The sequence below is a fragment of the Grus americana genome, chromosome 2 (genome assembly GCF_028858705.1).
Source record: "Grus americana isolate bGruAme1 chromosome 2, bGruAme1.mat, whole genome shotgun sequence".
NCBI lineage: Eukaryota > Metazoa > Chordata > Aves > Gruiformes > Gruidae > Grus > Grus americana.
This window is the reverse complement of record NC_072853.1, coordinates 46101404-46128321: the sequence shown is the minus strand read 5'-3', so window position 1 is coordinate 46128321 and position 26918 is coordinate 46101404. Positions and strand designations below refer to the sequence as shown.

Genomic DNA, 26918 nt, shown 5'->3' with positions numbered 1-26918 from the left:
GGAAGAACAGCAGCACGGCCTTGCTTTGTTCTCAACGTGGGGTGGGTGGTGCCCATGTGGGATGGGGGAAAGGACCTATTGCTCCCTCCTGCCCCTGCACCAGCTCCCGCAGATCTCTGTGGGAAAGTCCAGCCTGTCTCCTTTTGCAATCCTTTCACCCTGGCAAGAGGCTGATATGAACTTGCTTCGCTATGCTTGAGCCTTCAGAGTGTGCTTGGCTCCAAATTATCCAGAACTGCTCCTAAAAAAAAAACAAACCAAAGATTAAGACTTGGTGCACGTTAATCTGTGTGAAGAAGGTTGTCTTAATCTGAACATGAATGGAAGGTGAACTTCCAGCTGGGCAGAGTTATTGCTGTATATTAACTCCAATACTTATATTATTGATGAATTTTTTGCTTTATGGCAGGTGGTGATAAACAAAGCTACTTAGCTTTGTAGTTTTCAGGAGGTCTAATTATCTCCATAGATTTTGGGGAGAAACAAGACTCAGTGACACTGAGTGATCTACAAAAATGACCTAATGGGCCTTTTCAGTCTTAATTTTCAGTGACCAGAGACACTGTTTTCTCAGAATTTTTTACCCTTAAATTTCACTGAAAATTTGAAATTTAGCATGAAGTGATTTCAGTGTCCAAATGTGGATACTGTCTCATAGGAAAAAAGTAATGTGCAAACAGTGTAATTTTATTAATATGAATACTCAGATGAGACAGGAAGAGGATGGCTATATGGAGGAAAGCAGGAGACCGAGGAGGAGTGACTGTTCTGTTTTCAGGTTTGCTCCATTTCCTTATGTTGCTTTGGCTAAACCAATCTATTTTTCAATCTTCTCAGTTACGGAAGGGAAAATAGTGCCTATATACCTCATGTGGCTTTCAACATCTGTTGTCTTTGCCAAGTTTTGTCAAGTTCTTAAACGAAAGGCCTTACATAAAGACAAAATTTCATGTGAACTCTTGATGGTGATTTTTGACCCACTCTAATTTTGACTATTTAATGTAGCTACTACCTAAAGGTGCTGCATGAATCAAAATGATTTTATTTATTTAGACTGGTAAAACCATATAAAGATGCCCAAGATTCTGGTTGCATTACTGTTTATTTTTAGAGCATAGTCCGAACAAATAAAACAAATTACTCTTCCCATGCTACAATAAATACCAGCAGATGTAACCCTTCCTCCATCCTACAATAAACCTTTCCCACCCTTAGCTGTTCCCTTTCCTAAAATGTCCAGGATGAAAGCTGGAGCTGGTGCTGTGCCCTCAAGGTTAGGAGCTGCAGGCTTACACAGAGCAGTGGATGAGGAGCAAGCGTGGAGCTGGCCGAGAGGAGGGCTCGCAGAGACCCGGCCAGCAGCACCCTCCTCTGATAGGAAGGGCTGGAGGCTGAGTAATAGCTCATTGCTGACCTCCTGCACTTGGAAGTGTATTGGTAGTTACTGCAGTCCTCATAACCAAGTATATACAATAGAAGCATGAATACAGAAGAATATAATGACAAGGATAGTGAAGACAAGCCAACAAGCTGTCTGACTGAAATCCTTGGAGGACCTTGTAAATACTTTAATGTTTACACAGGGCCTGTATATTTGCACAATTGCCTTTCCATGAGCCCAAAATGTTTTACACTGGAATGTTTTCAGGCTCTAAGAAATTATATTTTCTGATATGTCTGAAAACTGCAGGCTCAGCTTCTCTATCGCCCCATTTTTTCATGAATAATCAAAGCTGGATTTCCCCCTGCCCCCGAATATGCAAGATGTAAATGGCAAGTTCCAGCAAGATTATACACTGGTTGTGATCACAGTGTGCTAAGAAGAAAATGTTTTGAATTTACAAGTGAATGTTATACTGTAATTTGTCAGATAGATGCAGCTACACGATCTGCTTTTATTGTAATTCAGAAGTGGTGAGAAAAATGGCTTTCCTGTAGTGAGATTTTTAAGAGAAACAAACTTATAATAAGTTTGAAAGACTGGTTTGGTGCGCTTGGTCAAAACCTTAGGGAGAAATTTTGGAGGCATGAACAGGCAGATGAAATATAGTGAGTTTTGAAGCAGCTATCATGTTCCTTTGGTTTCTGTCACAAGGCACTTCTTTTACCTGTCCAAAGCAAGGTCTCTGTTCAAGTGTGAATGGGGCTGTCATGGGGTTGGCAAACCTGCTGCAAGTATTGGGCATGCTGTGACAACGGATGGGAAATTAACATGAGGTTCTGGTTCTTGCTGTAAGGTCCATCGTGAATCAGCTGTAAGGTCCATAGCGAGTGTAATACAGATCCCTTCAGTTCGTGGAGAAGTCTTTCCACAGACGTCTTAGTTGCCGCTGCAGCCTGCCTGATGTAACAGGGAAGGGATAACAAATCCACACCAACTTCTGGTGTGTTTTCCATTTCTGGGGAGTCCTGTGAAACCACAGAAGGAAAGGCGCTGAAGCGGCATCTGGAACTAATCACCTGTGTTTCACGGCTCACTGGTGGGCAGCAAGCGAGCCGCTCCGGCTCCTACGGGCCCTTACATAAAACATGCACACAGCGACTTTCAGCTGCGGGAAACTTGAAACGGCTTCTGCTCCAGCGAGGAGGTGACTGACTCCTTTTGGCTCACCTGGGAGGACAGGCTGCCTGTACGGGTACCACCGCAGCCTTCAGATGTGGTAGCACGCAGGTGGAGCGTGCACACACACACACACAGGGAAATCGCATCCAGCCATCGGATGGGGTATTCCACTAATTGGTTAAGTCTGCTCTGGTGTCTGGCCACCGTTTGGCAGATACTGACAGTTTCCGCTTAAAGCCAGCCAATCCCACCGGAAAGCCAGCTGTGCCAGCAGAGCGGCTGATCTCATGAAGATGTCATTGAACAACAGTTTGAACTCATTCAAGAAATGGTGGGTCTGACTCAAAGCGGGCTGAAATCCCCTGGGGGTCTTTGCTGGATATGGGAATACAGACATACAATTATGTAAGAGTTATACCTCAATGTTCCCGAGTTACATGTAAGGATATCATCTTCATTCTGGCTCTGGGGACAGCTTCCAAGTTCACCTTAAGCTGAAACGGATTCTCTTTGCTGTGCACATACATGTCACTTTTTCTGTTCCTGTGAGTGTTGCTACATCCTCATAAATACTAGTAGCTTGTCATAGTGGTTGCCATGATGGAAAGAGTTATTTATTTACAAAAAGGAAACAGATGGCACAAAATACTTTAATGAATTTCAGCATGTTTGAGAAGTGAAATACCCTTTTTAGAAATAATATCAGTTTTGCAAAGCCGTTAAATGCTATTTCACACAATCACAAGGGAGGCTTGTTCTTTGGGACACTGAGTGTACACAGAGCCACAGCAGAAGTAAGGCAAAAAAAAGGCACAGAACGGAGTAGTTTTATGAAAAGCCATAAAACCATGAGCATAGATTATTAGCTGCTGCCATTCAGACTTGTGACAGTAGGTAAGTGGGAAATGAAAGTGACAGCAGATGGAAAAAGCCTGAGGAAGCTCAGTCCTGGTGTTGGGGATAAGGAAGGAGAGAGAGAAAGCAAGTCAAACACACAAAAATCTGTTCCCATGATTTCGGGTGCATTTATTGACTGTGTTTCATTATAAAAACACTGTCAGGTACAGAGAGAGATCACCACTCATTTTCTGGAAGAGCAGATAAGTAATACCAGCATTCATGATCTTATTTTTTAACTGGGATGCAAGTACACACATTCTCCACTTGTAGTGGTGGGTCCTTGCTATAAAGTCATAACCTAGGAAAAAAACATGCCGCACGTGAATGGTACTTGGAGAGCAGGGGGATTCATAGACTCATAGAACCATAGAATGGTTTGGGTTGGAAGGGACCTCAAAGATCATCTAGTTCCAACCCCCCTGCCATGGGCAGGGACACCCTCCACTAGACCACGTTGCCCAAAGCCCCATCCAACCTGGCCTTGAACACTTCCAGGGATGGGGCATCCACAACCTCTCTGGGCAACCTGTTCCAGTGCCTCCAGTGTTAGTTAAAGAAATATATTTTTTTTAAAATGGTAAATATATGTAGAAAGTTGTAGCTTACAGTGTTTTTATGAAAAGTAAATTATGGTTCCCAGTGTATTTGTGGTGTAAGAAATGGTCTAGCTTTGTTTTAGAAATGGGAACACTGAAGTTCAAGGGGTTAAATGTCTTTCCCAAGGAAGTTGATTGTACAGCTGTAGGGAGAAGTGCCTTTGTTTGAAATCCTGGTTGAAAGTGCGAAAAACTTCTATTTACTGGACTGGGAACGGGTTATCTCCAGATGATACCCAATGCTGTGTTTTAATAACCTGACTACACTTTTCCACTAGAAAGTGCCCAATTCTCAGAGGGACTGAGCAATTTGAAATTTTTACATATTTTTTCCCCATCCATATTACTTTAGTTTACTCATTTTGTAATCTGTTACACCTAAATCTCTGTGCCTCATTTTGACTTAAGGGTCATCTGATAATCTGTGTCTGGTTATTAAAACTTATATTGCTGTCACTGTCCGTTCCCAAATATTTTAAAGCCAGCATTTCTAATACACTAGTCACTGCTTTCTTGGACCACGCAGAGTGGAAAAGCTAAGGTGGCTGGTACAGTACATGAGGGTGGAGGCCCTGAATGAAGCTTTTATAAAAACTTTCTCATAGGAGCTTTCCTCTCTTCTTTCCAGTTTGGATTAGGTTTTTTGGCATACATTTGCAAGAAACTCATCATGTCATTGCATTTGAACTGGAAGCGCCAGCTTAGTATTTTGCGTATTTCCCTTGGAAATTGCTCTGCAATGATCTATCCAGAGAACATGCATTTCCCTGTTTGTTTGGTTATAAGCAAGATCATGAGGTATTTATTTTAGTGCTAAATTTACTCGCTTCTCTCACTTAATTCCTATGGAAATTTATTTGAAACATTTCTTTGAATTTAAATAGCTTGTACTGGTGTCATTTTGAGAAATTACTTTCTTTGCCTCTGGTTGGTTATAATGCCAAGGGCAGATGGATTTAACACAAGCTTAACACTTTTTTTTTTTTTTTTTTTTTAAGGAAAAGATTCCTACAGACTCAGATAATAATTTGGAAAATACAAGGATAGCTGAATCATTCCTGTCCTGAATAAGTAATAATAAGCAGTATGTTCACCAAGGTTAACCCATTAGACATCAAGACAGCTAATCTGCCTTTGGATCTTTCTCTCTGTGTACATTTACACATGTTCATATATGTTCTTTCTAGAGCTGGCTGGGTGTTGCTTGCTGGGGTCCTCCTTTCCTGGCCATTCAGCTGAGCACCCTTGGTGGGTGGGAGTTTGCTTCTGGCCCCCTCAGAGCCCGGGTGCTGCAGCATCCCTTATGTCTTGGAGATCCCAGGTGAGTGTTTGGATCTCCCATGGCTGAGGTGAGAACCCATTTTGGATCTCTCACGTTTCCACCAATTGTAGTCTTCTTCAGGTCATGTCTGTTGGATGCCACTCTTCAATGGCCATGGTGCAGTTCCTTGTGTTGGACTTACGGTGCTGTTGATATATGTGTATGGGCTGGGAGCATGTGTGTGCCAGACAGCTGCTTGTTTGGACTGAGACATTTCCACACATACACCTAACTAATCACGTAGGGAAACACACGGTTCTGAATAGAAACACCAAGTGAGTTTAGATGCCTTCAGGTTTGGGTGGAAGTAGTGAGCAGGCACTGTCAATAGCTCTGAAAAACAGCTAAATGCCTGTACTCCTCTTAATATTGACATGGCTAAAGTAGGCTGCTAGTTATGATTTGTAAATTTGTTTTTGGACTTGCATTATGAAATCTAAGTCAATAACCTGCATGTTTTTACCTACGGTTCTGCATGTGGTGCTCTGAGGCTGTAGTTTCTAAGCTGCTGTTTGAGTAATTCCAGCATATGGATCCACTCACATGATCCTTTACCTGTTTATCCCAAGGTCTCATGCACAACCTAATTTTTTTTTTTTAAAGATAAATGCCCTTGTATAAATAGCTACATCTATGCTAAGAGGGTAGGAGCTGCTAATTTTCTAATTTGGTAGTATTTTTTACTGACAGTGCTGGTGGGAAAAACTTCATAAGGGATAAAGGAACAGAGAAGCAAGCTCTTGGCAGTAAACCCCCAAACATTCAACATATCCCCCCACCCCGCTCCAAACCCATCTCTTTTCCAAAACGCAAAGGCTTTCTTATCTGTTTCCTTTGTTTCTTTTTTGTTCTGCAATTTTTCAAGCATTAGAGAGGGACAGTTTCCCAGCAGATTATGAGACCGTGTGGAAATCCATTTGTCTTTAGCATACAGTAGTTGCTAAACATATATAACTTTCAAATCCTCTCTGGGAAATAAGTGACAGAGACATTCAGCTAACCCAAACAACACATTTCACAGTAAGTGCTGTGCTATCAAAAAGCCTTTAGACTCAATAGCTAAATGTCCCCTCATTTAAGGATACTGAGGGAGCCAGGACCAGGGGATGCTGGGAAGCTTGTCATCTTACAGTCAATATAAATATTTGTAGATACACTGAACAGAGACTGAACTCTGCCAAACTTTTGGCTCCTGATTTAACTAGAAGAATTTCTCACTCAGTTTAGTGTTCAACTAAAACAGAGACAGCAAGACATGCAGAGTTCCACTGAAAACTGATTTTAAATAGATCTAATTAAATGAAAGCACATCACTAGCATGCATGCACTTACATCAATGCACACAGTGATTTTATTGGTCTAATTTAACTTTAAATCAGTTTAAATGTGTCTATTTCAGGGGTTAGCACTGAGAGAAGCAAATCAATGTTAAAATTAATTTAAGTGGTGTCCTTTTCCAGCGTAAGGAGGTTTTATAGAGTTTTTTGTTTCCATTTATTGATCTCAGTGGTATTCTGTGAGCATACTTAAAGAACCATTTTTTTCACAGAATTCACTTTCAAAACTACTGAATTCAGTCATCTGCACATGATTAACATTTCTGTAGTACGTATATACTATTCTATTATATAGTGAGATCAATATTGGCATGCAGCTTTTGGATAAGCTTTTTCATAGTTGGCTTTTACCAAATGTCTTGTTGAAAAGAAAATTGGTGGGCCTGTGACAAGTATGTAGAACCCTTTTTTTATAACTTTTTAAGAAAAACAGAAATTTGGATTTAAATGTAAGCAATTTCCTGCAATGTTGTGAGTTTATTCACAATGGGGTTTCTTTAAAGATGACAGAGTGCAAGAAAGCTAATATATATAAACTGTATTTATAAGGTAGTAGCAGCTACAGGGCTTCATAGCGGTGTGGCTGGTTCTGTACTAGAATGAAAATTATGAAATAAATCTGTTCAGTTTTTCTGGCCAAATGAAGTGTATTTAAAAAAAATCCAAAATGCCCCCATCTCAGAAAATGTATGAATAGTAGAAACTAGAACTGAACAGCTCTAATAGTTGGGGATGTTTATAACACAGGTAAGTAATTTTGATGACCTCCAACCTGGTAATGTTCCCTTTAAGCTAACCAGCCCACCCTCTCAATTGTTCAGAGTCCTGACTATGCTCAGACTAAAAATCACCACAAGCATTAAGCAAACCCCAAAGCAACCTCCTGAGAACTATTTATACAAGATGCGGTTGCCAGCCAGGGCAATAAAACAATGGTTTACAAGAAGCCCAAATAAAACCTAGAGCTGTCCTGAGCAGGGCGGCCTGTGGCGAGTCAATGGGTAAACAGTCTCAGTGCAGAAAGAGGAGGACGGGACTGACAGCTAAAAAAAGCCGAGGTCAAAATCTGTGAATAAATCCAAGCACGCAGCACTGCCTGTGTACTCATGCACCTTGGTCCTTGGAGTGTGTTTGAGTTAGGATTATGCTTCTCTCCCACTTGCCTTTAAGTCCTTTTAATCATTTGAAACTTGCATAAAATATAGAGTAAATCCTATTTGAAGAAAAGTTCTCTTGTACTGCATGTTGTGTAAGGAAACCTCCATGTTATGATTAGATCTGTTATGGTTAGATCCTTAACAATTTATTTCAGTGGGAAAACTTCCACTGGATTTAATAGCAATGGAGCCTGAACTACATTTCCATGAATCATTTCAAGACAGTTTACCATTCAGGGATATTGGCTTCTTACCAAACGACTGTCTTATTTAGGTCATAAGGCAGATTGTCTTCGTTCCATGTTATATCCAGTCTCATGGATGTGCTCTTGAAAGGAACCCGAAACTTGGATATCATAACTTTGGTGAAATAGCCTTAATACTTTAACATGTTACACTACTATAGTGAATTACATTTTGGGAGAAAATGTTCTCACATATCATGTAAAAGAAAAATTTACAGTAGATCTATTTTAGTAGTATGACTACAGCTCTGTGTCTCTCCTTGAGATAAATCTAATTATGTAAGAAAGATCTACTTGATAAAATCCAAATGCAAGTACCTCTCATTATTCCGTATAAAAAGGCATTTTCAAAATGGTAAATTAAATGTCCTTGCTTGAAATTGCATTGTGAAACCAAGGGCTTTGTTGCATGAACACGAGCGTGCAGCAGCAGTGGCACTCACCAGCTAAGCAAAGCGTCCTTGGGAAGCATTTGGGCAGGAGAAGGGACCCACCAACGCTGGGGACCCTGCCTGCAGGGGGCTGATGCCTGGACACAGCATACATTTGCTGTCTAACGGGCCCATGGGCAGCACTACTGCCTGGTGGGCTGTGAGCACAGCCTGGAGAGCTGGCATGGCCATTGGTGGGCTAGTGTGCATGTAGGTGCCTGGGATGGTTTTTAGGCTCCTGTTCACTGTACTTCCTCTTATGAGGAGCGGCTGAGGGAACTGGGGTTGTTTAGCCTGGAGAACAGGAGGCTGAGGAGAGACCTTATCGCTCTCTACAACTCCCTGAAAGGAGGTTGTAGCCAGGTGGGTGTTGGTCTCTTCTCCCAAGTAACTAGCGAAAGGACAAGAGGAAATGGTCTCAAGTTGCATCAGGGGAGGTTTAGATTGGATATTAGGAAAAATTTCTTCACTGAAAGACTGGTCAGGCATTGGAACAGGCTGCCCAGAGAGGTGCTGGAGTTACCATCCCTGGACGTGTTCAAAAAACGTGTAAATGTGGCACTTTGGGACTGGTTTAGTAGACATGGTGGTGTTGGGTTGACGGTTGCACTTGATGATCTTAGAGGTCTTTTCCAACCTTAAAGACTCTATGATTCTATACTCTCCTTCTGGCTCTTCTGTAAGTTTCCTTTGCCATCTTTGGATCTTGGGTGCTGCTGGGAAGGCTGGTCCTGGTAAAGGTGTATTAAGCACCCATTTAACAACAGCCTGAACCCCCAGCTAAACAGAAGGAGGGGTCCCAGGAGACCATGGCAGGTTGTGGGTGGAAAATGGGGACTGCCATGATGGGGAAGGCTGGAGACCTGTGACTCCTGGCAGTTAGAAAACGGTTCCTTCTCCACTTTCAGGTCTGCAACTGCAGAATAGGTTTACTGCTCTGGAAGAAGATGGAGGAGGACACATGATTTAGTGACAGCATCCATAGATAAGAGACTCAATGTCTTGTTTGCTTCACTGTCTACCAACAAGGAGTCCCAGGTCTCTGAATTTAGTGTAAGGATTCAAGGACAACTACCAGCAGTAGCTAAGGACCGAGTGAGGGATTACTTGTGAAAACCTGAACCATAGAAATCTATGAGACCAGATAGGCTGCATCTAAGGATGCTGAGAGAGCGGACTGATGTCTTTGCAAGGCTGCTGTCTTTCATCTTTGAAAGGCTGTGGATACTGGGGGAGATCCTCAATGATGGCAGAATGGCAAGTGTTGTGCCTGTGTTCATAAAAGACCAAAAGTTCAGCCTAGAAAACTATAGCTCAGTCAGCCTCACTTCAGTCACTGGGAAAATCCTGAAGTGAGTCCTCTTGGAACAGATTTCTGGGCACATAAAGGAGAAAGTGGTTATCATGAACACTCAGCATAGATTGACCAAAGGGAAACCATGCCTGACGGACCTGATAGGCTTCTGTGCAGAAATGAGTGGGTTTATGGATGAGGGGAGAGTGGTGGATGTCATGTACCTTGACTTTAGCAAGGCTTTTGACACTGTTTTGCATCATGTTCTTGTATTCAAGATGTTACAGTTCAGAGGCTGAACAATGGGATGGTAAAATAACTGGTTGGGTGGTTGGCCTTAGGGTGGGGTTGTCAATGGGTCATACACTGCCTGGAGGCCTAACAAGTGGAGCACTGCAGGGTTGATTCCCAGACCTGGCCTGTTTAACTTTTTTCATAAATGACATGGAGGAGAGAACAAAGTGCACTTTCAATAGAATTGCAGATGTTGCCAAATTGGGATGATCAGGGCTGGACCACTTGTGCTGTGAGGCTGCAGGACTGGGGCTTGTTCAGCTTGGAGATGAGGAGGCTTTTGAGGCACCTAACAGGGTGTCCACCCCTTTCTTCCCCCCTGTAACTATTAGAGATCACTGAGAAGATGGAGCCATGGTCTTCGCAATGGTGCATAGTGGGAGGACAAGAAACAACAGGCACAAGCTGTAACAAGAGGTGTTCATAGTGGACAGGAGGAAATAACTTTTCACCATGAGGACAGTGGTGTAGTGGCACAGGCTGCCCAGAGTGGTTGTGCAGCCTCCATCCTTGGAGGTTTTTAAGACCTGACTGGAGAAAGGCCAAGCACATGCTGAGTCTACCTTCAGCAGGAGGTTGGACTATAGAACTGCTGAGATCCCTTCTGACTCGAATGGTCCTTGATTCTTATGATCCTATAGATACAATTACAGTTTGGCTTGGTGTTTTCTGCGAAGCAATATATTGGTAAAGGCTTTCTTTAGCCAATTATTTAAAGATGCCTTGGCATTATAACAGTCTTTCATAAAACAACTCTTTTGCCTGCTTTTCTCCTCCACCCCCAAAGCAAGGTTATTCTTTACAGCAACAGACAGAAGACTAATTGAAAGAAATGTCACTGACAATGAACAGTGAATCAGCTCCAGTCCTTAGTGTGTTCTTACATCTGCAAAAGCTGACTGATGATAATGCAAGGTCTATAGTTACTGTAGACAATACAGACACTTTATAATCCCAGACAAAGCCAAGATCACAGAACCGTGTGATGAGCTATCCCTTGCTTTTATACAAATGACTGATTTGATAAAACCTAAGGATATTTCATGGACTTCTGCAATAATTTGGAACATTTGCTTTCTGTGCAACAGAGCAAAACTGTAAAGTTGTGAAGATGGAAAACGTATGTACTGCTAAGAAATACACTCTAGAAACTGCTGGAATGTAACAGTAGTCACATTGCACTTATTTAAAAATCATTCAGGGTTTGCACATATTTCATGTAATTCAGGAAGTAGTTATTATCATCAATCATATTTTCACATAGTGCCCACTGTGCTAGGTACAGTACTTTTAATAGTAATACAGTGTATAGTATTTCTAGACAAAGCTTAAGGCAGGCAAATCCAGATTTTTATCTGGCCTATGGAGATGCAAAAAGAGGCAGAGGATGAACAGGAATCTACTCATTTAGGAAAAACAAAATTCCTCTGGTGGAGTGTTTTACCCAACAACCAGCCACAGTGGCACAGTTCTGACAGCAACTCATCCTGAGCAGCATCTGTTGTTCCCACTAAGTTCCATCACTTGTACTGCATCAACCTGTAGCACTTAGTGAGATTAAGAATGAAGAAATCAATCTCTTTTGGATTTTTAGGCTTTGTTTTCAATAGTTGATACTAAATTCTGCACTCAGCCATCAATTTGCAAGGTAAACTGCTGCTCATTTTAACTCAGAAGCAAAATGAGGTTCAGAGAGGTTCATTTTTCCATAAGCTGGTGTTGTGGTCCCTTGAAATGTGGATCTGTAATAAGATGGTGTTCCAAATTTTCATTGCTTGCAGTCTGTTTCATATAACTGGGGATGGGTATGACGTGATTTGATGCATATAAGACTGCTCTTTTTCAGGATTCATTTAAATCCATCCCAGTTTAGAAGAAGAAACTTGTTTCACAGCTGTGTAGGTGCCATGTATGAAGTGCATTGTCTTCTCAGTTCAGTTACTCTTAGGCAGGTGGTCACATCACAAACCATCAGAGTAACTGGCTTGAAAAAATAACCTTGTGTCTCTCAGGAGGGAGGACAATAATTAACAGCATATGGAAAAAGTTGCTTTTACCACAGGGATGAAAGGTACATTGGTAAAACAGGATGTGGGCAAATTTATGCTCCAGTTGTGTCTGTCTGTGGTTTGTGTCAGCCTGTGTCTGAACAGGAGATTCTGGCTTATGGTGTGTCCAGATGATAGTCAAAATAATTAATGTATTTTTTTTTTAAATAGAAAATATAAAACAAGCTTAAAACTAGAGCAGCTCATTGACTTCAGTTGTAAGAATCTGGCCTACTGTAATTCCATAGAAATTACTCCTGAATTTTGCAGAAAGTATCTTTATTTTTCATTTCACCCTACTGTCAGAAATAGAGAGTACAGATGTTTTTTTCAGTTTTGTATGCTCGTATTTCCTGAAACTTTGCCTAGAACCTGAAAAGTGTTAGAGAATACCAGAAAATCCGTATAAGATTTGTAAGTTATCTTTGAAGGGGCTATCTTTCTAACTGCTACCACCACAAAAAACCCCTATTGCAATGATAACCATAAGCCTGAAAGTGCTTAACTTTAAACTATTTGATATCAGCCAGAATTCCAGAGGATTTCAGCTCAGATTAAAAACCTTTTTTTAATGTGAAAAGTCATGCAAATTGATAAATGAGTCTTACGATATCCTGTCTAGGATGACCATGTCATCCATATGGTTGAATTTATCATATATCTCACACAAAGAAAGGCAATGTTTGATAAGCTGTTTTATTGAGTAATTACATTTTGTTTTTACATTTGCAAATAAAGCAGATTGATTTCCATCTTGAAGTAATTTACTAACACATTATAAAATCGTCAAATGTTAACGTGGTACAGTACGCCTCATTTCCCGTTTACTAAATAATCCTTTGGCTGTCTGCTTTGTGTCTTTCAGGTTGAACCTGGAATTGTTCTCTGCCAGGGACGTCATGGAGCCTGGCGTCAGAGTCCTTCACCTGAAGGAAAACATTGCCTCCTTGGCTCGGCTTCTTGCAAGTACAAGCCATGGTGGATTCCCAGTGGTTTGCAGGCCCAAGCCAGACCATGCAGAGGTGTTCCAGGGAACTATTAAAAGGTAAAAATGCTATCAAATTGATGTCATGTGATGTTTCTGGCCATTTATCAGTTTGGTTTTTTTTTCTTTAAGCATCTGTTTGTGAAGATTATTTGGGATGGATATGAAATTGGTTCCTACTTTCTTTAGCATGAACAGCAGGTGTCCTTTAAAGAAAGGACCTAGGACCTTTCTAGTATGAGGTTATCTATTGCATCAGGGATTTATTGAAACAGCACCAACGAAATGATCTTACAGGAATTGCAGAAAAAGTGAAAATCGCCCTTCAGAGCCTTAAAGGGTCACCGAAACAGTAATTTAAAAGGGTTTCAATCTAGTTACTCATGCAATGTCCCATGCCAATTCAAAACTGGCCTGCTCTTTCTTCATGATCTTTTTCATTTTATTAGTGTATGCTTTTACAGGAAATGAATTAACATAAATCATATCACAGACAAGATAAGCAACAAAGTCACTGGAAATAACATGCTAGGGTAAACAAGAATTAGACTAAAGGAATCCTTGCCATACGGGGTACTCTCAAAAGGCATATAAAATCTCCTGATAAATGAAGTATTTATGGTACTGTCTGTCATATGACTACAAGAGTGAATTCATCCTTTCAGGAAGGTATCTTAAGACAGTCCTTTGAGTGCTGGGTCCTGAGTGGGAGAGGCAGTGACTTGATTTCCACCTTGAGTATCCTAGGGGAAAGGAGATGCGTACGCAACTCCTACTGCAGAGGAGTTCACACAGCAGAGCCCTATGAATTATTCTTCCAATAACTGTAATGCAAACACATGGCCAGTTTTGTATTGTAATATCATAATCTTTCATAATTCGCATGGTGTCTTTTGTCCTGAATAACTGTAGTATTCCACATCTTTTCTTATAGAGAATTTTTTTTATCCACTTCTGGTTTAATGCCTTAACTGGGTGGCAGTTGGGAGTTAACTGTGAGCAAACAGGGATAAAAGTATTTTCTTCTGTTGATAGGGAAAAACGTTATCCCTGTGTCATCAGTGGAAATTTGGTTAGGACTTGTCTGCTTGTCTGCTTTATAACAAATTTTCAAGGATGAACTGCTGGCAGCTGGATCACACAAACTTACCTCATAGCAATGTGGTCAGCTGCCCTTTTGGAACATGAAGATGGGAAGGGAGTGAATATTTAATAAAAATTGTGAACTTGCTTCATTGACAAGTGAAACACTTTGTATGAACCTTTTAGGAAGAGAAATATCTGCTCGGACTGAGAATTGTACAGTGGAGATCGTTTGGGTTGCAGTGGCCTGCAGGAGTAATGACATCAATAAGTGCAGTATCATATACTTGTATATGATATGTACACTTGTTCCCTCACAGTGATGCTAACATAAACATTATTATTAAGAAATGTGCTAAGGCACTAAAACCTAAATTTCTGAGTGATAGTCTGCAGTGTGCACCAATCTGAAGATATTGTACAGCATAAAGTAGTGTGCTTTTTTAGTGCTCAGCTGTCTGCAGCAATAAAACTAGAAAGCACACTAACAACTGATACAGCCAAAGTTCCTTTTAAATTCAATTTATAGACTCATCTTTTCCTTATTAATTCACCAAATCACCTTGCAGTGAGTGTCCCAGGCTGCTGAGGGGTATGCTGAGTTTGTGCAAATACTGTTATGCTTTGAAATACAGAGCAAAGTGGTGTGGGAGCAAGCAAAAAGGGGGGACGGAAGGCTGATCACTAGCACATCCCAAAGAGAGGCGCCTTTAGAGAAAAGCTGATGTTACCTGACAGTTCTGATAGGCTTGCGGTTTGCTTAATCCCCAGAGCTCTTTTATGATACATTCTGTTAGAGCCTTTTTAAAAGGGATGAATGAAAAAGTTTGTTTCCCTGTCACCTGCAGCATAAATGAGCTGTTAGACTGTTTTGAGTAAAACCAAAATAATGTTTTAAATGGTTGACAAAGCAGCAGCAAATGGCATTTTTGGATAGTTGGTTGCTCACTCCAGTGAAACCCATACAGAGACGTTGTCTGGGAACAAGCAGCGTGTTCTGGGGTGCTCTGACAACACCCCTGCTTGCCCCAGTGCGTGCCCAGTGGCCTGAGTACTTGCATGATGAGTTCTGGGTGCCTTGTCCCCAGAGGGGACCACGGGTGACTTTGGTGTTCTGCTGTTCTCACCAACACCAGGAAGGGAGTGCTCTGCAGCCATCCTCTGAAACAAGGCTCCAAAAATGTGATGTGTCATGGAATTATTGTATTCATAACCATAAGCAGTTAGGATTTGGGTTTTCCATCTTACTCATAAAATTACAGCTCTTGCAGCACGTAGCTGTTAAGACCAAGATGAGAAAAGCTGTGAACTCCTTAAAGGAGAAGGGTGCTGTTCAACCTCTTACCCTATGAGATCCAATGCAATCCCATGTGGAGGTGACGTGACCACAGGCAGAAAAATGATAAGCTATTTTTCTGTCTTGTACAGCAATAATGTTAATGTGGAGGAAATATGACTTGCCTGGCATATTTAAAAAAAAAAATGGCTTGGGAAAGGTGCAAAATATAATTGCCATGATGTTTTTCTTAAGAGTTGCCTTGGGCATTATTATTGATTCTCAAATGTATTTTTTTTTCTAGTACAAAAATGTTGTTACTAGGTTAAAAAGAAGGAGGAGACAAGCTAATGAAGGGAAAGAAACAAACAATATGCTAAGCTTGCAGGAGAGCAGCAGCAGCTCATAATTTTTAATACTGTTTCTCTGTACCATTTCTTCTCATGAAATAAGCACGGATGAAACACTGTAAATTTGGACCAAATGTAAAAGTTATTCAGTACCTGCCCACCCTTGGAAACTGTAGTGATGAGAGTTGCTGTACAAGGACAAAGTGTTGTTATGTTTTGTAATACATAGGAATGATTCTGACCCTTTGAAGAGAAAAGGTCAATGTCAGTTCTTACAAAAGCAAAGACTGTGGCCAAGCAATGTTGGCTGGAACTTGCATGGGCCTACAAATACACCTCAGTGCTGGCCTGTAGCAAACACGCAGATGCTCCAATTTTATTAAAACCCCAGACATAACCCCCCAAATCTTCCAGATCTGCTTAGTGGGACCAGATTTTTCTCCTACTTTTTGAGATCTGGATGGTTACCCACTGGGTAACCATCGAGATGAGATCACCAAACACTTTTTTACATGGGTGACCTAAATCTGAAGCTGTTATCTTTCCCAGTTGAGTAAGCAGTAGAGACTAAACCCAAAAGCAACTACTAAAGAAAACTCCTTGGCTTTAAAATTGTTAAAGAGGAAGCAAACTGTAGCTGAGAAGCAAGTTTCCAAAACAAGGATCTCCTTAGAGTAATACTTTTGACACTTTGCCATAGGCAGAGCTCTGTGCATGCCTGGGAAACCCTCGCAGAATTCGGTTTGAGGAACGTGTGGCTGGTGAACTTGATGCACGGCATCGATGGGGGTGCAATGCAGAGGGTTGAGGGACTGGCTTCACCCCTTCATTTCTCCCGCAGTAATGATGATAGTTGCACATCAGAATAAAACAAGCTATTCTTTTGTGCTCCAGCTGAAATGCCTCCCCTGTCTCCCCCCAGCAACTGCGGGAAGGGATCCGGGCTGTTACGAATGTGCTAGCCCAGAGTCTGCTGAGAGCTATAAATGTCATGCCCTAAATGGCATGCCCTCTTGGCTAGGTGGAATTCATTCTTCTGAAAGACCTAAGGATAGGACCACTGCCTCCCTTCCCAGGAAGTTTCTGCCAGAGACACTGCGTGAGGCTGTAAATGCATATTGAGGAGTTGTTGGGAGGTCCCCTGGCTCTCTCTTGCCTTGGCTGCTCTAGTCTGTGGCTCCAGATCCTCCTCCAGTGGGAAAAGATAGAATTATGCTTCTGCCTAATTTCTGTGAGACCAAAACTGAACAAAGAGCTATTTTTTCATTTCCACATATGTTACAATGTATTGGTGTAGGGCCATTGTGGGGCAATGAAGTGGTTCTTTGACATGATGAAGAGATTAGACACATCATCACTTGTGTTTTGCTGCTCCATCTTCTTTGCCAGAGGTTACTTTATAATGTAAACCACAGTAAAAACAGAAGACTTGGAGGATTTGAGGAAGAAAGCTGTAGGTAACGAATTTCTTTTCCCTGGCTGTGGACACGGCTGGGATATAACATGGAGTGTGATGGTACCTCACAGTCATCATCAAGGTGTTTGCTGCCATGCTGCGCATCCTCCCGGGTATGATCACTTCCCCCCACATGCATGTGTGACACTCACGTACTCTCTGATTTCTTCCACCAAAATGGATGACAACGTGCTCTCTACCTAGGTGCTTTTTTTCCTGAGATGCTGTTTATCCCTTATTATATGTAGGTTTCCTGCATATTTGTGACTGATGAATACCATGCTTCTCCCAGGGACTGTTCTGATGCTGGTGGCTTTTCTTGCCTTCACTTTTGCCGAGAAAAATAAAGGAGCAGGGTTTCCATACTGCAGTTAAATCCTCCTGGTACTCACCGAAGAAAAGCAGGTGGATGCTGGTGTCTTGTTAGGTCAGGATCCATCCCCTCCATTTCCTTTGAGGAGAAGTGGTGCAGAGAGGCAGAAGCTGGGGTGCTCTCCGGCAATCTCAAATTCTGCCTTGAACACAGCTATGAGACAATGTTCCTGGAGAAACTACTGGGCTGACAAATACCACTAAGTAGCCTGTTTGGGATTTTTACCATAACAAATAAGCTGTTTTGCTCATGCCTGAACCTCTCAGATTTGTACCATACAGAGATCTGTTTGCAAGGCTGACGGCTGGATGCCCTGTTTAAGTCTTTGCACTGTTACCTACGAAGCTGTTAGCCATTGCTCTGCATTTTGTTTGTCTATCTTTTAGCTGAAGAAAAAAAATTTGCTTGATTTAATTTGATTGGGAGAAAGCAATTATGCAGAAACCACAATATCTCTGACTGTAAGCAGACTGTACAGAATCCATCTGTCTAAGCAGAAATGGGTAAAACTTGGTTTTCTGCTACTTCTGTACAGGATGTGACATTTCTGGCATTGTGCCTACATTTTTCTGTGGGTTTTTTCACCTAGGAAACCCCTTCTCTTCCCACCCATCAAGTTTACTGAAACTTCAGCATTTGTGGTCAATGGAAATCGTTATTTTTGGGGCCAAAAATAAACTTAAATTAAAATATTGTAGGTAAAGTTGTCAAAAATCCTTGTAGTTTACCATGTTTGTTTGAACTGTTCTTTTACACATTTTGATATGTTATACGGGAGTGTATTGACCGTGTAATTCCCTTACTCAAACTAAGTTTGTTTGATACAAGTGAAGCGTTCAGAGTGCCTAATTCCCATTTTTGGAACAAAGTTGGGAATCTAAGATCCTTTCCAAAAGTAGAACATTGTGCTCTAGATCAGAAAAGAAATATATTCAAAAGCTGTGGGCTTTGTGTAGTTGAAAAGTTACCAAAGCTTGGACTTTCAGCAATGCCTACTGACTGAAAGCATGGCTTCCCATCAGAAGACATTTCAAAAGGTCTAATACTCCTGAAAAGAGATTTTATCTGTCTTAAAACAAAGCCTAAGTACTTCCGAAGATCTTGTTCTGAAAGGTGAGTTAGAGCCTGCTCCTCTGCGTAATCACACAAATAGCTCTAAGTTCTGTGAGCTTTCCTGAAAAACGTCCAGCTGGCCTGAGCCAAGCTGCCGGGGCCTGCAGAGCAGAGCATCGCCGCTGCGACACTCCTGGGGGAACCCAGCCGGGCTCTGTCGCTCACATGGAGCTGGATGTGGAAACTTACTTCGGTGAGGCTGGCGAGAAGGCTGAGGGTTACATCTTTCCACTTCAGAACCTCAGGGGAGATATTAAACATCCGCTTGGTCAGCAGCAAACTCCCTGCTCTAATTCTCGCTCAAAGGATGTCACGTCTGACGGAGCCCAACTGTCCCAGAGCGGCACCTGAGAGGAGGATTTCTGCCTCAGGTTAGTCCCCGGTCCGGAGTCAGAAGAACTGCCAGTGGAGGGAGCCAAACGACATTTCTATTGGCAATATTCATTTTGCTGCTGCTCTTGCTGCCCTGCACTTTCTGCTTCCTTCGTGGTAGGAGGAAGCCAGGTACAGAGTGGTGTGTACTCATAAACCTCCTACTCGATGGCCCTGCTTTAATTTCCCTGCTTGTAAACTGGTATGGGAAGGGAGATACGCTGTTTTCCACAATCAGAAGACATGGTAGAGCAGCTGTTCCCAGTAACAATAATGACACTATTGCTGAGACAAACATTTTCACGATGATGCATGGGAACACTAAATCCAAACCACATTGTTTAGCTAATGCATGCTTTCACTCCGCTAAAGGGGAATGTCACATAACTGAAAGTAAATTGAAAAAATCAGAGTTTAGAAAATATGACAAAGTTGAAAACTTAAAGCTGTATTACACAGTAACATCCTTTAGGAGGGAAATCATTGATCCAAAGTGGTGTGTGTATGTGTATTTTATGGCAGTTTATTAGGTATGACTCGCCTCTGGTCAGTCCAGTGAACAGAAACACTTGTGAGTCAGGAATGCTTTCTGCGGAGCACTTCAGTAGAACTGAGCTTAGCATATCGATATGTGCTGTGGGAAAGGAGATCTAGCATTGCAACATATCATAGATGTGTCAGGCTGTAGGTATGGTTTCTGCTATTTTTCTTTAATCTGCCCTCCCTGTTGGGACTCATGAAACACTACTCTCAAGGCGTGTGCGGGCGCACACGTGCAGAGAGTCCACACACACTTGTTTAATAAGGCAATACCTTTATTTTTCTTAGCAAGAGGAGAAGTACTTGCCTTCAGTAAGCAATGCGGCGCAACAGCTTAGGGACAAATCGAAAGTTAAAGATGAATTGAGACTCAAAACATTTAATTCATAAATTAATTACTGAGCTTAGCGATATCTACCTTAATGTTGCGACAGCCTTGCTGCTGGCACTCTTGTAATAACTGATATGGATTTGAAAGCTTCTTGGACAGCCTTTTCCTTCTGGCACTGTTGTGGAGAGGTTGCTAAGTTTAGATCACAGGAATGCAAAGTTACTCAATCAAACACAGAAGTCTGCAAAGTTCATACAATAAATGGAGATAAAAATGAAGTTTTGTTTCTTACTAGGGGATCATAGACAGCTTTCCTCCTTCCTCCTCCCTGTGGCTTTGCTGTAAGTTCTGCGCAATGGTGATTCTACCAGGTCTGATCAAAGCTAGAAACACTGATGGCAGTGGTTTGAAGGCTGCGTCTAAACTCAGCCAGCAAAGAAGAAAAGAAGGGGAGGGGGAGCACGTTAGGAACTTGAAAACTATTTTTAGGTGTGCAGAATAGGGAGCTGATGGCAATATCAAAGTGTTTTTGTGATTACTTGGTTTTCATGTCAGAGGGTAGAGTCTGTCAGCACATTGTTTGTTTTTACTGTCTGGACTCCTGCTTTTGAAAAGCTGATCCAGTTAATTTCAATGAAACACTATACAGTAATCTTGCCCATTAAAATAAATGGAATCCAGCACTGTCAATAAAAGCCCTTGACGTTATGATTCTCCCATGCATTGTCAGGGTCCTGGGGCACTTCAGCTCACAAATAACACAGATGGAGGAAGGTTTATAGAGTCTGTGGCAGTGGTTTTATTTCGTATCTGAAGTGCGAAAATTTTCTCTCAAAGAACAACATTATATGATACTTTTAAAATTAGTAGGTCTGTTTGGCCATACAAATAATCATGCAGGTGCTGCAAGACTTTGTGATGGAGTCCTTTGGAGGGAAAACTGGAGTGTTGCAGAGGCTGTGTGCTAACTCAAAAAGCCAAATTAAAAACGTATGCAGCCTCGCTGCAGCATGTGGGTGGCTTTTAGGCAAGTGCAGAGTGTTGTTAAATGTCGAAATCAAATATAGGCATGGGGAAAACCAGTGTGTGAATGGAAAGACTGATCACATACTTGTCCTGTCATTTAAATGCGTGGTAGGTTCCTCTGGAATTGAAAATCTGCCTGGTAACAAGCCAGCTTGTAGAGAAATACAAATCTGATCCTAAGTCTTCACCCTTTCCTAAAATCTAGCCTTTCCGTAGTTTTGAAATACTAAGTTTGCCTTTACAATTTAATAACAGCTGCCTTTGCATTTTCATGCTGAGACTGCGGACTTACTGTCTGCTCATTCACCCTGATGATGGTGTCCATAAAACCAGACAGCTGGCAACTTAAGTAATGAATATTAACCTCAAAACACAGCTTTGAGGGGGAAGAAATCTCTGTTTTGTAGATCTGAAAACTGAGGTACAGAGATTAAATATTTATTCAGTATCCTTTGAAAGGCTGTGGCATGGACAGGTTTTGATCTTTGCTCTGGAAAACCTCAGTCCAGCACTTGAAAATGACCTTTTTATCATCTTGCAGGTAAAATGCCAAAAATTCATGCAAAGCTCCTTCTTGGTTTGAAGAATGAAATATTAAGTAAACAGTGATGATTTAGGCTGCCTAACCTGAAACAACCCTGTAACCCTGAGATTTTGCTGTGTAAGACAAAGATTTGGTGGATTTTAAAACCTTTCCCAGTATGTGATGATCTAGTCCTTATCTACTGCTTAGCACACCATACACAGAATACTCTTTTTTACCAGTTAAAAAAAGACACAATGCTATTTGAAGTCAGAAAAAAATGCATTTAGTATACTAGTGGCTATCTTACCAAGAACATAGCAACTGTTCTTAAATAGAATTTACATTTTATAGTCCATATAAAATTTTCTCTCATTGCGCCCCTCTGGAAGAGTTGCATGCTTACCCTAGAACTTGTGTTGAGAGCAGAGCAGTGATCAAATCCTGCAAAATCCTCTAAGTGCTCCTTTCTTTTCAACTGCTGTGAAAGTTGAAGGTGCAAGACACTAAGTCTTAGCTGCAGCAAGTTTTCAGAGACTCGTTGATATTGTAAAATAATTTACACCGGCCAGGTATTAGGATGAGGAAGGACCATGAAGAGTTTCAGGATGCCGTGTTCGGTTATTTTAGCGTGCAATTTCTTGTTGTTACTGTTCTTTTGTCATTGTTTTTTCAAACTGACTGACATAAATCAAAATTTAGTAATTGACGTCACTGGGTTTTAAACATGTCTGAGAGAAGCCCTGAGACAGTAGATTTTTAATACAGGGGAGGAACATTTGTTTTATTCTGGTCAAAATATGTTAATCACTGGTCCTCACTGAGTTGGATATTGGCCAAAACATCAGATATAATCAGCTCAAGAATAAAAACAGTGTAGGTGCTTTTTGTGGATTAATGCAGGAGAAATAAGCCTAAAGCTTTCTGAAGCAAGCTAAAAATGATGCTTCAGGTCCTCTAATCCTCCCTCCTCCCCCTGCCCCACTGTGTAGCTATTTTATCCATATCCAGTTTGGGAGTCTTGCCCTGAATACTTTTGCCAGTGACATCACCTTTTAATCTTCCTTCTGTTCATTTGCAGCTACTTTGGAGCTGCAGTTCCTTTTATGTCACTCCCCCAATATTTAGAATTTGCAGTTTCCTCAGATAATTGGCCATCTTGACAAGAAGAGTGACACAATCAGCTGTCAGATACTTTTCATTCCTGACTTCCATGCCAAATCTGACATGTGGATATTGGGATAATAACGTGTTATCTTAATTAGGTGTATCCTCATGATGCATGCTTTATAACAGATAGAGCATATGAAACTACTGCAATGCCTTGCCAGGGTATCTTTGAAATGAGATTCCCTACTTAAGGGTTTTCTTCCTTCTTAAATAAATAAAGAGTAAACGCACAATTGTGGAGTCCAAGTCTGAATCCTAGCACTTCCTGTTAAACCTCACAAAATAGTGCAAGAAACATGTTTGGTCTGCTTTCTAAGGCTTGATGATGTGATAGGAAGGATGTTGTATGTAACATCAAAGAGTGATGTTGTTATACCTCTGAAGCATGACTTCTGGAAGTCCAAGTGAAATAATGTATGTTCATTTTTCTCCTGAATATGGCAGTTTTTAATAGGCTTGGATTCTTATCAGAAATGTTCCAACGATTTCCTTCATTGTGTTTGCATGTGAGTTTTGTTTTTTTTTTTTCTTTTCTTTTGACTAGCCAAATTTCTCTCACACTTCCCAAAGCCCTGTTAAGTGACTCCCTGCTGGGTTTAGTTAAGAGCGAGGCCGAGCAAATTGCAAGCTGCCAAAACTGGCCAGCAAACCACTGGTGATGAGCAAATGTTTCTGCTCTTTCAGCTCATGGTGAATGTTGTGGTTTCTTTAATTCCAGCCCATGATGTTCAAGTGGAAAATGGTGAAGTTTGGACTACGGACAGGCCTGAACAGTATTTTGGACCTGAGCATAAAGTCTGGCAAAGGATCAGGGTGGATCATAACTTTTGCACTTGATGTCTATATATTCATGTTAGGATTAAAGTCTTGAGAGTATTCCTGGCCCATCCTTGAAATCAACTTCTTGGAACTGTACTTGATGATCACGGTGCAGAATTTAGATCTGTGTATTTATATCTCACTTAGAATGATTACAGACCTGTTTGTGAAAGACCATAAAATGCAAACGGTTAGAGAGTCCTGCAGAATAAAGTGTGTAATGCACCAAAGGTAATTCATAGGGCATGACTGGATTAATTTCGTCTGCATGTCCTCTGCTGTAGTGAATATATTATGAGTATATTGTGTTTTCTTCCCTTTCCTCCTCCAAATATAGCCTGAGGGGAATAGATCTTGCCTGTTGTAGCATGCCTATACTGTTCTCATGATTGTCCTCAAACCCAAGTCCATTAATTGTCTATGTGACATGTCCATACGCTGGTATGCAGATGGAAACTAGTTTAATGTTACCTCTTCGTATGTCACAGCTCAATGGTATTTCATAATAAGTTTATTAATTTTTGCACTTTTTACAGTTTTGATCCAGCTTCATCAAATGCAGGATAAAGAACTATAGAATAGTGAAAGGGAGACTGTTTGGAAAGAAAATAATACAACGGCAAATAGCCTGCTGGTCAGGGCAGCCAGGGGGAACAGGGAGGAATTGGTTGTACAGATCCCTGTTTATTCAGCATGGAACCCCTCCAACAGGACAAATTAAGACATGCCATACATAGCCACTAATGAGCTTGTTATGAAGGAGAGTGTGGAGAAAGGGCTTGAACCTAGTTCTTCCATATCCTGTCCCTAGGGAGGGCACTAACCACCAGCTTTTGGATTTGGCAGGCACGTCATCTTAGTGTAAGTCCTGTGGAGTGCTAATCCCACCTTGAAGCAGACTAATCTTTCCCAGGAGACATTATGTTAAAACTGGTAAATTCCTGTAACAAGTTTTGGTTTGAACAAATCAATATTTTCGGATATAGAAATATTTATTGGAAAGATTCCTAGCTTATATATAGTTCCAGTTGCAAAAGCCACTTTGTACCTCATTTGTATTTCTCTGATGCCCTAACGAAGATTGTATGTCTGCTCTCCTCTGGGTCCCTCAAGCATATTATTTAGCTGTGTGTTGCACATCTTCGTACTACTGTAGTAGCTCCTAGTTGTAATCACAGACCAGGGCAAACATGATGTTAAGTATGTTGCAAACACAAAAACTTTGTGGTGGTCCCCAAGGTGTTTGTTATCTAAATATAAGTTAAAAGGCTGAAAGTGGATAGTGCGGATGGAGATTGTGTGGGTGTGTGGGTGTATGGGTGTGTGGGTGTATGGGAGGGGGCAAAGAAACACTAAGATATAAATAATAATTTGAAATACATTGCTTGTCAAGGTTTTTATGTGTAGTGCAGAAGGGCAGAAGTCTAAAGAAAGGTTTGAAATGATATAATTGATAAAGTTATCCATTTTCACATAACTAAGTAAGAATATTAAATATCTTAATGAACTCTAGAGTGCAGTACTGTGAGAGAAGGTTTCACTGATGAGTTAAAATATGACATGAATTTTTTGCAGATCTTGTGTTTTAATGTAGATGTTACTTAAGAAAGACGTATGAAGGAACAACAGTCTATCTACTTATAGTCAGATAATTGTATTTGCTTATTATTAGTATTGTCTTGTTGGGTGCAAGCTAGACAGTGCATGAGCTGGTCCTGCCAAGCAGGTTGATCCAGGTCAAGAAGAACATGCAGAATAGGTGATGTCCTTTATTCTAATTAGCCAAACCTGAACCAGAAAACACCTGTGTGATGCTGTTATTGCTGATGGAAATTTAGGAAGGTGAAATATGTGCTGAAATTAGTGGGTCAGTGTGGTGGATTGACCCTGGTGCCCACCAGAGCCGCTCTCTCACTCCCCTCATTCACTAAACAGGGGAGAAAAGGCATAACGAAATGCTTATGGGTCGAGATAAGGACAGGGAGAGATCACTCACTAATTATCGTCACGAGCAAAACAGACTGAACTTAGAGACGGAATTCATCTGATTTATTACTAGGCAAAACAGAGTAGAGGAATGAGAAAATAAAACCAACTCTTAAAACACCTCCCCCCACCCCTCCCATCTTCCCGGGCTCGACTTCACTCCCGGCCTCAACCTTCCCCCCCTCAGCGGCACAGGGGGACGGGGAATGGGGGTTACGGTCAGTTCATCTCACGGTGTTTCTGCTGCTTCTTCATCCTCAGGGGGAGGACTCCTCTCATCGTTCCCCTGCTCCAGCATGGAGTCCCTCTCACGGGGTGCAGACCTTCAGGAGCAAACTGCTCCAGCGTGGGTCCCCCATGGGGTCACAAGTCCTGCCAGCAAACCTGCCCTGGCGTGGGCTCCCCTCTTCACGGGTCCACCAGTCCGGCCAGGAACTTGCTCCAGCGTGGGCTTCCCACGGGCCACAGCCTCCTTCAGGTGCCTCCACCTGCTCCGGCGTGGGGTCCTCCACGGGCTGCAGGTGGAATCTCTACACCCCCTCATCCTTCCTCCATGGGCTGCAGGGGGACAGCCTGCTTCACCATGGCCTTCACCACGGGCTGCAGGGGGATCTCTGCTCCGGCACCTGGAGCTCCTCCTCTCCCTCCATCTGCACTGACCTTGGTGTCTGCAGAGTTTCTTACATCTTCTCACTCCTCTCTCCGGCTGCAAAAGCTCTCTCCAACTGGTTTTCTTCTTCTTAAATATGTTATCACAGAGGCGCTGATTGGCTTGGCCTTGGCCAGCGGCGGGTCCGTCTTGGAGCCGGCTGGCATTGGCTCTGTCAGACACAGGGGGAGCTTCTAGCAGCTTCTCACAGAAGCCACCCCTGTAGCCCCCCCGCTACCAAAACCTTGCCACGTAAACCCAACACAGTCAGCTCACTAATACTCTAGAATCATAGAATATCTCAAGTTTGAAGGGATCCATGAGGATCATTGAGTCCAACTTCCTGCTCCTTGCAAGAGTATCTAAAACTAAACCATATGACCAAGAGCATCATTGAGATGCTCCTTGAACTCTGACAGCATTGGTGCCATGACCACTTCCCCGGGGACCCTGTTCCAGTGACCAACCACCTTCTCAGTGAAGAACCTTTTCCCAATGTCCAATCCGAACTTCCCCTGATGCAGCTTCATCCCATTTCCTCGTGTCATATTGCTGGTCACCAGAGAGAGGAGATCAGCACCTCCTCCTCCACTGCCCCCTTTGGGGAAGCTGTAGACTGCAATGAGGTCACCGCTCAGCCTTCTCAGCTGAACAAACCAAGTGACCTCAGCCACTCCTCA

The 26918-nt window shown here is 41.9% G+C and overlaps 1 protein-coding gene across 1 annotated transcript in view; it reads left to right on the top strand.

The window, feature by feature from the left end:
• Window positions 1-26918, top strand: part of LOC129202279 (chloride channel protein D-like) — an 81045-nt gene that overhangs the window by 49336 nt on the left and 4791 nt on the right. The window contains exon 13 of the mRNA XM_054814754.1: window positions 13052-13231. Coding sequence (XP_054670729.1) covers window positions 13052-13231 — 180 coding nt within the window. The remainder of the gene's footprint in view (window positions 1-13051; window positions 13232-26918) is intronic.